Raw genomic sequence first — 12,321 nt, forward strand, 5'->3', positions numbered from 1 at the left:
TGGGTTTTAAAAAACGAAAGGCGATAAAAAAAGGTACGACCCATGGTTCAAGATTTCTCATATCACTTTATTACAATTTTTATACATAAACTTGTTTTGAACAATACATACGCGCGCACCACAACAACACACAAGGGTTGCGGCTGCAGGCGCACAATTAACAACTTACATTCGTACTCGCTTGCTGGTTTACACTTAGTGGTGAGATATGTACACGAAGTAGGTTTACTTGCTACGGTCGATCCTCGGAAGACACGCGCTTGGGGCGTAATCGGATCGCAATTGGGAGGAGAAAGGGAACGTATCTTTCTTGCTACACACAAAGAGACTAGACTGATAGTCGGTCGGTGGAGACGATGCTACCGCCGCCTGCTCAGCACGACCGGCTTATCCCATATGTTATGACGTTGTTGGGTAGTAACCGTGACGACAACTTCATCTGCTGCACCTACTGCTACTACAAAGCTTGCTACTACACCTACTATTGCGCATTATCGTTAGCTACCCTCGTGCGTTCCCCTGGTTGATTGGTGAATTGTGCCTGTTGGGATACTGCACCCCAATCCGGCGATAGTTCCTAACGGGTCCCTAGACACAGCTACTAAACTTCTGAATATGAACTACATTAGGAGCCAAAGGATACAGATTCATTTAAGGAATCATTTGGTCTCCGGTTGACCATCAATTTTGTTTCCATTTTTTACATTTCATACAACATTCATTACAATTAACATTACTATTGCGTTTGTGTCGCAAAGAGGACCATCTAGCTCTCTGCTGCTGCTGCTGCTGCTGTTCGGAATCCAACGATCCGAACGATCACAGTATTTTGAAAAAGGAAAGTCCGATGCGCATGCACGGTTAGTGCTCCTGTATCCTGACCTCCCGCCCCGCCTTATATCACACACATCAGCACACCCTCTAGCCCTCTTTCATAGCGGTCTACAATAGACGTGGTAGCTGCTCTGCTGGTTCTGCTTCGCGAGTATCCCTCCTGGCGAGTACTCTAGTGTGGTTCCTTTGATTTGGCTCTAACTGCTTGCTTTGCTGGTTCCCTTGGCTACCCATAGATCTATCTGCCCATTCTCATCGCCTCCGGATCGACTTGGGGCAGATGCTGAAGAACGGGTAGAGATAGCAGTGCAGCGAATAGATGCGCTGCGGATCCGTCTTCAGATCGAAACCGTCCACCTTCACGACGTTCCACTCGTTGCGCATCCGGGCATAACTGAACGAAACCTGGTGGAAGGGCGAAAGAGGGTGACACCCGGTTAGAAATCGTTTATCGCACCATTAAGGGGCGAGCGGAACGGAACCACCCCAGCCCACCGATAGCTTACCTGATCGTGGAACGTTTCCGGCCGTATGAACTCCATCGGTTCCAGGTGCGAATGGAACGCATCGATCACAGTAAGCGGAACCTTGAGGATGTGCTCTGTAGAGGGAAGAGAAGAACATCAGAAAAGTTAGATCGAGTGACCATAGAAACAAGGGCGCCCGGGGTGGTACCTACCAATCAGAAAACCCATCGTCACGTCGTCCGGAAAGCGGATGTTGTCACCGATCGCGACAAACTTGCCGCTGGCGGCGATCGGCATCATCTTCAGTGCGAGGGCCCGGCTTATGCAGAATCCAGCGCCACCGGTGGCGAACCAGAACGTCACCTTTTTGTTCACTTCCGTCGATGATTTAGTCTGTTCGGGTAGAGGGAGAGAGAGAGAAGACACATTCGATTAGTCAACGTAACGTGGCAACGGGGCATGGTGGGTATGGTGTAGCTGTTGGTTCGCAACGCGCATTGCGTTGATGAGAGTTGATTGAGCAAATCAATTGAAGCTGATTGAGGTCCGTGCGCCTTCCCTTTGGGTCATGGCGCTGGTCGTACCATACGGGATTGGCACACGCGAACACATTCGAATCTCACAAAACAATGGGAATGAACGGTAATAAAAGGAGCACGGAATTCTATCTTCTATCTTGGGCTGGCCTTAGCTTCAATCGTTCAGTCGCTCGCTTCCTAACAACGCACCTTGGAGCTTGGTTTGGATTGCTGCGATGCGCGGATTCGCAAAAGCAAGCAAATCCCGACAACCCATATTTGGCTGTTCAAGTGGCAAGCGCCAACTGCGATCGATTCTGAATTCGTAATTCAGTTCAGGACGGAGAAAATCCCGAAAAATCGAATTGTCTCAACCGCGCGAGAAGGGATCCCGTTCCCCCGCCCCATTCAGCATCCAGAAGATGTGCTGATCGCTTGATCGATCGGTCGTCCGTCCGTACAGGAGACGATCTTTATTCATGACCGCTCGATCTGTTGGAGCAGCGACGCGCATTTCACAGCGGCCATCATCCACTGTGGGGCGGGCGCAGCATCATCTCGCGCTTCTCAATCTGGTGACCGCCACTTTTTCCCACTCCCCATATAGTCACCTTCTTGAGCGTGCGTGTCCTCTCCGTACACCACGCCTGGAGTGCCATTAAGCCAACAGCAGCAGCAACAGCAGCAGCAGCAGCATTCAGACTTGAAGCAGCGAGTAGCTCACTGAAACCACTTTGGACGACCCCTTCTGTGGCACTTCTGGTCCACAAAAGCTCGACACACACACACCCTCCGCTCCCAGTCGGTACGCATCAGTCCAACAGATCCGTATGGTACCGTCGCCGTACCGCGGCGGTCGGTCGCTTGCCCTGTCCATATCATCTTCCGGTTCACCAACCAAACGGTCGTCACCACGTGTGGTGGCGTGCGTTGAATTATTTATTTTGTCCGCACCCTCCCCGTGTTTTTGTTTTGATTTTCGTCCCCATGCCCTGCTGCTGATCTGGCTTTCTTTTTCGCGAGCTCCAACGCAATTGTGCAGCGCGAAGGCGAAAGGCGGACGGACAGCGGCAGCAGCAGGCGGGCGCATCATCGTGGCATTGCACTGTGGAGACACACGAACGCCGGGGGGAACGTGGTTGTGGTCCGAGCCAAAGAATCCCGCGATGATGCCTATTTATCATTCACTTCATCATTTTGCGCTTATGATGATGCGGCTGTTGTTGCTGTTGCTGCTGCTACTACCACGTACCATACACAACCCACGGATTGGAATGACTTTGTTTGTTTGTTTGTGCGGAGACACTCGCTCGGCGGTGCTCCGTCGCCTCCTTCGATCGTTCGGTACGGTTGTTGCTACTCGTGCGTATGTTGGGGGTCATCGTAGAAGGCACCGAAATCAAACACAAATAAATGAGAAAACAATGGGAGGAAGCCGAACTCGAGAGGACCAACAACAACAACAACCACAGCAGCAGCGGACTGGCACGACGCACCGCAAACGAGGCCATCTTAAGTGTAGCGTTAGTAGGAGAAGCGAGTTCCGAGGGCGCGATGGTAAATACACACAAATATTGAACGAAGAAACGAACACTTTCGGTTGCTGCGATGATTGTGGTCGTTGTGGTCGTTCCAACAGTGAGGCGCACGCATTATGGTTTGTTGACACTTCTTCGCTCTGATTCCGCGTGACATTGATTTACGAGACGCGAGAGGCGAGGACTAACTCATCCTGACTAGATGTGATCCCGGGCGCGCCAACCTGTGTCCAGATGGCAGGGCTTAGCGAATGGGGTGGGATTCAATTGGGAGCATAATTGTGTCAAGCAGCCGCGTGACCGTCGAGTGCGGTGCAAGTGCAGACGGGACTATGCCTGTAGTCGGCCATTGTTTTGTGGCTCACCGGCCTCACTTCCGGTCCGATTGGTTGCAGCAGCGCAGCAGCGCGTGTTGATTGGCACATTTGGCGGCGGCGACGACGACGACGACGACACCGGACACTGTCACTCATCATCGTTTTGAGCGACAACGACGCGCGCGCGCGTCCGTCAGCTGGTTTAGGGTCGAAGAAGGGCTGGCGGAAGCGAGCCTTCCTTCACTTGTCCCTTGTCCGCCATTGCCCGCCATGGCCAATGTAAATGACCTTCTCCTCTCCTTCGTACTCCGTGTTCCTTTTTTCACTTCTCGAGCAACAAGCTGCGCGCCCTCGAGTTGGTTGGGATTTTAATTGGATTAAGGGAGGTCGAAGGCGATCAGCCGACGAGGGTCGTTCCAAGGGCCCCACCCGCCAGCATGGTATGCTGATGACGACGAGGACGGCGAGCAGTCTCGCTTTGATTGATAGGTTCAATCAATCGATGTGAGGGAGAAGAACCTGCGAGGCAGAACTCCCCAGAAGCCACCATCACCGTCAACATTGGATTGTTCTGAACTCAATTAGCCTCTGGGGGATTCTTAGGGGAAGAGGGTCGTTAAGACTTGGTCCCTAATTGAATGTTCTGCCACCGGTTCCTCGGGCTGGTCTCGAATGGAAGTGAAGGTTCACACCGACCAACCCATGAGGGTATGCAAAGTGGTCTTTAGCCTCAGGATCTTCGGGCTTTCACTCGTTCCACCCCTTTCTGCATCTCAACGGATATCCGGTTGGCACGTTGGTTAGCTTTAGCCGGACAGCATGATGTCCGGTGTAGTGCAAAAGGAAGTCCAATTTTCGGAAGCATTACGTCACGTCCAGAGGACGCGTCCACTGGGTTATTATAATAACCTGGAGTTCCAGTTTCTCTCGTGACTCGCGGAAGAGAATCGCAATCGCGTACATCTTGTTCCACTCGCGCCTGACGTTGGTGTTTGGTGGCAGAGTAAAGATCATGGCACGTATTCAAGTGCCTCACGTCCGGGTGTCCGGGATTAGCTGGATTAGAGGGAAGCTGAGCGGAATGAGTAATGAATCAATTCCCCCGGCCCCAGCTACCAATTCCGCGCTACCTACAACACATGCGATCAGGGAGATCCTTGTCCCCGATAGCACATTAGCAGCAGCAGCAGCAGCAGCAGCAGCCAGGCAGCAGGACGGAGGCAGTTGTAAGCTGTCGAGGTGGACACTTGTATTTTTGGGCCGGTGCTGGGCCTCTCCATGATGCGGCTGCGTCAAGTGGCAGTGATCAAAACAAATTATCTCAGTCTCGAAAACCTCTCCGCAAAGCCTGCCTCCGGTTCGGGGCGCCGTTAAAACGTTGACATTTCGTTTCCGGCGAGCGGCCCTATAAGCGGCTCACAAGCTTTGTGGCCGAGATTTGTGTGTGTGTGTGTGCGGTAAAGGCAATGGGCGCGCGCGCTTGATGTAATCTACAACCGAAGGGAGAGGCCCGGGACTTTTTGGGCAATTTTTCGTCGCAATTTAGCTCCATTTCTTCTTCTTTTTCCGATCTTTTTCTCTCTCTCTCTCTAACACACTCATGCTCCCAGATGATGAAGATCCTTATCATCTCAACGCTGGCCAATCTGTGGTCGAGTTTTTGTGTGTTGGGGTAGTGTTTCCGGTGACCGGCATTGGACCGGTGTGTGTGTGTGTGTGTGTGCGCGCTAACGCGGCAAACAAATGATCTGCTTCCTTTACTCCGGGGCTCGGCTCGGACGCTCAATTACCTACTTGCAACCAGACCGGCGATCAGGCGAAAAGGAAAGGACTGCAGTAGCCCTCTCGAGTATTCGATCCGGAGCGGCATCCCCCTTCGCAGAAATCGAAATAATGAGTCGAAAGTCAAAGGGGGAAGGTCCGGAGAGGAGATCGGCCCGTGAATCAAGCTGTCAATCGGCCAATCTCGATCGGGGTTTCGTCAAAAGTGGGGCCACTTCCGTGATGTCCGTTGTGCGCGCACCACGTCCAAACTGCCACCCCAATCCCTTCTTTTGCTCTCCGGTAATTGGTTCTCTATCCCACTGTGTGATTTCGGGCCCGATGCCTAGACCTAGACAAAGCCAGGCGGCAAAGTAAATCCAGGAACCAGTGCCGCCGTGGCCACGGCCGTGGCGTTCCGACGGGGCCCTGTCAGTTTAGGCCAGCGTCTCGTTCGTCTGCTTCGTTTGCTGCTACTTGAAGCTGCGCGCGCGCGGCCCGCGATTATGATGGATGTCGGAAACGTCAAAATCAATTGGCCACTTCATTGCTGTTGTTGCTGCGGTGCCGCGGAGTACCCGCTCCTCCATTCATTGCCCGTTCCAGTTTCAGACCGTTGACTGGCAGCGTGTGCTGGGGGGAATCGCGAAAAGCTATCCTATGATCCGTTAACTCTCCAGTCTCGAGTCTCCAGCCTGTGGAACTAGTCTCTCTGGACACAACGGCACAGTTTGGCACACAAAACCCAACATCCAACGAGTTATCAACGACGCAACGGAGAGCAACAGAAGCAGCGAAGGCTTCTTACCGAAGGGTTTCCCGGTAGATCCCGGGACTTGCTAGTTGCAGTAGATGACCGCAGAGAGTCCAGTACAAGTCCCGAGAGCCCCGGCATACTGACAGACGTGGCTTGCGTAATTGTGGCATAATTTACCGTAGATACCGTTGTTTGGGGTGAGGGCGAGGCCAAGGTTCAGCATCAGCTGGATCCCAGCTTCGCAGACAGCCAGACTCGCCGGACTTGATAGATGGTTTCAGCGAGCGGGCGTGCGTCAATTACACCAAACTGGACCCAACCACCCCGGTAATCATGTAGCCTTCTATAAGGCTTATCTTCCACGGTCTTCGGACTTCTAGTTTATCTGATCCGGTGACCTGGACGGTTTCTGGGTACGGGTACGACTGTGGAACGTTACGTCCAGGTGCTTCCACTAACAACTCCTACCGAATGCCATACACAATGACCTCCGAGGATCGCCAAAGCGAACGGCGATACCATAAGGCATCGCCGGCTAATTAAAGCGAGAAAGATGTCGTTCTCGGAGCACCGCGGGATTGATGCCCCGCTGATTGATTCGTCAAAAAAATAACGAACCCCGTGCGATGCGATTGATTGCCGCGCATCTTCCACTTCAACCACGAGAACCACGATGCCCACTCACGGCGGCGGCGGCGGCGGCGTGCTTCAAACCATTTGGTCTATGATATAACCCCGCCATTCTCCCGGCCACCCCGTCATAGAGCGTCTTCTAGCTCCGGAGCTAGCCGACGGGCGGTCGGAGATTGGATTAAGGCCCTCAAGGCGGGACCATAAAATCGCATCATCGATGGCCATCGCTGCGATGCTGATCCGATGATCCGATCCGCGTAGATCGCGTGACCATTCGGTGGCCCTCGGAGAGAAGGCCCCTGGGCCCCATTAATTAGGTGAATCCGCTCCGGGGTCCGGGGTTTGGGCGTCGCGCGGACGTGGACCGATTCCGGCATGCGCGCGCGCACACACACAGGAGGAAGGTGCTAATTTCCAATCCTTTTCGGGTATCGCCGTTGATCCGGCACCGGTGTCGGTGTTGGTGTGTGAAATCGTCGTTTTTTTGCGCCTCTTATCCCCGGCAGTGAGCTCCCCGGTGCGTCCAGTGGTTCCGGGGATCATCATTTTCCATCGCGCGCTCTCTTTCTTTCTCTCTTTTCCTGCAAAGAAAAAGGTCAGCGTCCTGTGGGGACCGGGGCCGATCATCGGCGTCATTCGAGAGCTCATAAAAATCGGTTTTCCACCGGGGGGGGGGGGGGGGGGGGGGGGGGGCCCTCCAAAAATCTCGAGTTGGGGATTGCAGAGAGAGAGAATGATGATCATTAAAATTCTGACCGACTAGAGTAGAGACTCCTCCGGGTCTGCGTTATTGGGCGCGAGCAGAAGTTTATTAATTCTTCTTAAGGGGTGAGAAGTGCTGTTTTGTGGAAGTCCGTTGCGGCTAATTGGTCCGGTAAAGGGGTTTTCAATCCCCGTTTTTCCGCGACTGGAGCAACCCTGCAGATGCGGAGCGCCCAGAAGCGGTCTAAAGTGATTGCAGTAGCATCATTAGCCTTGCATTAATCAACATTAATGGCCACTTTTGAGTGTGCTTTTGCTTCCAACGCTAACAAATCACCAAAGCGAAGGCGACAACGGTGATAGTGACATCAACATTCCGCGATGCTCCAGATCTTGACCAACAGGGATCACACAGGGATGATTTGTTCCGGATTTCGCTTTCCTCTTTCTCTCGGTCTCGGGACTCATTTCTTTCGAATTCTCTTGTCAAATTTCTCGCAATTCATTTGGCGCGCGTGTAATTGAAGTACCCCTCGCCACGGGAATGAGGCGGAAAACATCGTGTGACAATAGAAGGGGGTCGTACACCTTGTAGCGGCGCCACTTTCGCAGGAGGAGACCGCGGCCACGACCAAGGCAACGAAGAGTTACGATCTCACCCTCCTTCCCTGAGGTGGATGAGTTATGCTGTCAAATGATCACCATTTCCTTTCAGCGGTTTTTAGGCGGAGACCATCATCCCTTACATCCGATGCCCGCACACAATGGTTACCAATTTTCATAATCGATAAATCATCGATTATCATTCCGCGCGTTTCGCGTCGCGTCGCGTCGCATCGCATCGCGTCTGGCGTCCGCTGGCCGTTGGCCAGCCGGGCCTCAAATCTCGGCGCTGCGCGCCATTCTCGGCCAGCCTCCAGGCGGCCAACCGATTTCACCATTTTGGGAGCCGGGGTGCGAAACAAATGGTTGACTGATAAATTGGAAATTAATTCACAGTCAAATTAGCGCTCCGAGCTCCGGGTTGACCCGCCACATTTTGTAAGCCCTCACATGCTGCTCGGGACGCTAAGCTGTCGTGCGGTTGCGTGGTCTACGCCGCAGCAGCAGCAGCAGCATTATGAATTAATGGTTGGATAGTTTTCTGCTGCCCACTAAGCGCACCAGCAGCGCGGCGGTTTCGTTCGCGAGTTCGAGGATAAAATATGATTTTTTTTGGGAAGAGATTTGCCGCCTCCAATGCTACATGCGGAGTGCCTGTGCCTGTGTGTGTGTGTGTGTGTGTGCGCGCGTCTCTCTGTTTACTAGCACACACATCTTGACAGTGAAGAAGCGAGGGATCCTTGGTACGGGATCTATCACGCGCTCTCGTTTTTCGGTCTAATCGCATTTGGCCGTTTTCTGAAGATCGATGTTAAATGGTCTCTAATCTGAAGGTCTTCTAGAGAGGCATTCGCCTGGATGGCACTGAATGGCTTGGCTAGCTCTAAAATGATAAGACAACCTGATTGTGGTCCGGACGGGTAATCAACTTGGAGAAGCTTCGAGCTGCGAGTGCTGGTCTGCTGGTCCGCTCTAATTTATGTGCCTCATCAATGGGCCATGAATGAGCATCGTTGGCGCGATCAGCGGCCGGCTCATAAACTCACAGCATGGTGCGTCCCGGTAGGCGCCCCACCGAGGGCGGCTTTTATTGGATCTCTTTGGATCCCCGGTCCCCGAAATTCGTTCCGTGAGTGTGTGTGTGTGTGTGCTGCCTCGTTTCTCGATTCTGCTCGATCCAAAAGTGGCTGCTTTATGCGCCTCCTCAATCAAAGATCGCGATCGCGATCTATCCAGCCTTCGAGCCATGGGCCTTGAAACACCAGAAAACCCAGATGGCCGCACCCCCCGCTAGGCCGCGGTCAGGTTGATTTGTTTATTTTAATTTAATTTTATGTCATTTTTGTCACGTCTCGCGCTCGCGTGTGTGTGTGTGTGGTGTGGCCGTTTTCGAATTCGAACTTCTTCGGTCGAAGCAACCGAAGCTCTGGTTCGCGGCGCGGATCATCGGCCCCGGCTCAGCGGGATACCGGGAGATGTATACCGTATCCGAAACTCGTCATCTTACGACGCCCGGTGTGTCGACGGAGGGACTAGCAGGTTGGAGTTGTGTGTGGCGATCGATGATTGGTAGTGGCGATCGAAGATGAATCGCGATTGGAATCTCCCCCGATGGAATTTGAGCCTTTTGTGCCACCGGATTATTATATTTGACAAAATTTGGACCCACACACACACACACACACACACACACGCATACATCGCGATGTTGGCGAGAGATAAGACAATGGAGTAAGATGGAAGAATCCCGGAATCCATCGCTTCATCGGCACTCGCGGGGCGTTAAATTTCGAATTTTGATTAGCATTCAACTCGGAGCTTCATTCAGGTAGACATTTTCAGGGGGGGAGGGGAAGAGGGACACTTACGCTATCGAGGAATATCTCCAGCGGCGAGGATATGCTCGGTTTCCCCAGGTACCAGTCCTGCGTTGGGCTGTAGTCATCCAGCATCCGGACGAGCCGCGGAACGTTCACATAGTTGTCGTCATCGAAGTGGCACCACCATCTGTAACGGAAGCGAAAGAAAGAAAGCACAATATTTGGCATTAGTTTCTACTTAGAAGGCAAGAAGAACGGGGGGGGCTAAGAGCTCCTACAGATATGTATTGCCGGACTCCAGGAGATCTCGCTTTGGCCCTTCGCCCGCGACTTTATTAACTGTGTTCGATTGCGGGATGCCGTCGCACCTGGCGCGGCAGCACACCGATGGCGGAACACTCGCTCCTCGGGGAGTGTTACCGTGTGGCTGCCTCCCGCATAGCGTTGCTTCTGCGGCCGGCAGGAACAGAGCTCCGTCGCTTTCGAAGAATACATTTTGGAACGAAAATTTTGAACTAAACTCCCAACCCAACGGACAGCAATCTGAAGGCAACTGACGAATAGTGGCACAATGTGTACTATGATCATAGAAAAAAGATATCCTTGACGACAAAGACGTGCGCGCATACCACGCCTACTGTTCCTGTTCGATGGTTGCTTCCTCGACAGCACCTGGTACGGACTCATCGGACCGAATCTGGCCGCTGACGGTCCGGAAGACACGTTCATCCGGTTGTACGACCGTGTACGCACCACCGCACGTTCGACTACGTCCCACCACGACGTTGGTTGGCGTCTGCTGTCGCACATCGCTCTCAGAACACCCGAGGCGACGTGCTGCCAGTGCCAGCTTCGCACTGCTCCGTGGTGGCAGATAACGTCCACCGTTGCGCATCCTTTGGATCACATTTTTCGTGTCGCATGACAAACAGTGGAGGTTCTGCAGTAGCTCCTGCGTGGTACAGGAGGCAGATATGGTCTTCGTGGTGAGGGTGCCCGTCCGAGAGGAGGAAGCCTCGGTATAGGCCGGAGCCGATGATTTGACTGTTTTCTTCTTCTCTCCGGCCATCACCTGGCACTGTTTCAGCTTGTCCTGGACGAGGGATTCGATCTGCTCCGGTAGTCGATCGCGTTCGCCTTTCAACTGTTGCAGCTCACGCTGTAGATCCTCGATTTGGCCGGAAAACTCGGCGAGTTTGTTTAACTGCTCGGTAGAGGGGGTTATTGGTGGTTGTTGCGGTGTCGTGGTTGCCAAGGTAACCTCATCGGTCTGCTCCAGTTGTTTGCCCTGATTAAGGGTCTGTTGAAACTGAGTAAAGTCGTTCGCAAGTGAATCCAGCTTTGCACTGAACAGCTGCTCGACGTGCTGGATGCGCTCCTGGAGTTCCTTCATAAAAGTGACCAGAGTGGTCGATAGCTGTTCGGGCTGCTCCTTCAGTGACACCTGCGACTGGCTGAACGTCAAGGAGACCTTCTCTTCCTGGATCGAAGCAACCGATGATGGAACAGGACCTTGTTCCTCCTCCTCCGACGTCACCATTGGTTCGGTGTGCTCCTGGTCCTGTACAATCGCTTCCTGCCTCTGTTGGACCAGGGCAACCGCTTCCTCGATCGCACAGAGCCTTTCTTCATAGTCTGTCCGTTGCAGATCGAATTGCTTCATGTTGTCGGTGAGGCGAATGACGAGCTCTTTCAACAATCGATTCAACTCCGCACAGTTGATGATGCCATCCGGTAGTCCGATCGCTTCGTCAATTAACGCTTCTAACATTTCGCCGTTCTGTTCCTCCATTTCGATCTCCTTTGCTTTCGGGCTCGGTACTAGCAACGTAACAATTTGACAAACGAATCCACGAGAACACTCCGAAAAACACACAACCATGGGGCAGAGTGTACTAGATGCAATCGCTTGGTTCGCATACTTTATTTCTCGATTTCGATCAAAGCTGACACGAGTGAGCCGCATTTCGCATGCGCCGCTTAATCACACACAAGCAATCGTTGGTGTTGCCCTCGAGCAGCATTTTCTGCACCTCGTCGCAACCGGCGGCACCACCGAGGGCCGACGCACCGATGTTATTAACCCGGGCCGACATCTTGGAGCCCTTGGACGTTTGGTTGCCGGTTTTGGCCCGCGCTTCCGACTTCTCCATCTTGTCCACCTTCCGCTGGATCTCCTGGAGCATGTTCTGGACGCACTGGAGCCGGCCAAGGATCACTTCGAGCTCGCGCCGTTGGTTCGCCTGGCCACCGGTCGTGCCGGGCGGTGGGCGGCTCGTTCGAGGGTTTCCGCTATTGTTAGTTTTCGATTGACCGGCCGCTCGCCCGTCCATGCTGGCAGTCGAACGAGCGATGTGTATGTTGGCCGCAA

General features: G+C 53.3%; 1 protein-coding gene across 1 annotated transcript in view; it reads right to left on the bottom strand.

Annotated features, from left to right (window-relative positions):
* Nucleotides 1–52: 52 nt before the first annotated feature.
* LOC125955302 (fringe glycosyltransferase) overlaps nt 53–12,321 on the bottom strand; it is a 106,811-nt gene continuing 94,542 nt past the window's right edge. Inside the window, exons 5-8 of the mRNA XM_049686403.1 lie at nt 9,999–10,137; nt 1,514–1,694; nt 1,341–1,435; nt 53–1,239 (exon numbers count right to left, since the gene is read on the bottom strand). Coding sequence (XP_049542360.1) covers nt 1,087–1,239; nt 1,341–1,435; nt 1,514–1,694; nt 9,999–10,137 — 568 coding nt within the window. The 3' untranslated portion in view covers nt 53–1,086. The remainder of the gene's footprint in view (nt 1,240–1,340; nt 1,436–1,513; nt 1,695–9,998; nt 10,138–12,321) is intronic.

The sequence above is a fragment of the Anopheles darlingi genome, chromosome 3, assembly GCF_943734745.1.
Source record: "Anopheles darlingi chromosome 3, idAnoDarlMG_H_01, whole genome shotgun sequence".
NCBI lineage: Eukaryota > Metazoa > Arthropoda > Insecta > Diptera > Culicidae > Anopheles > Anopheles darlingi.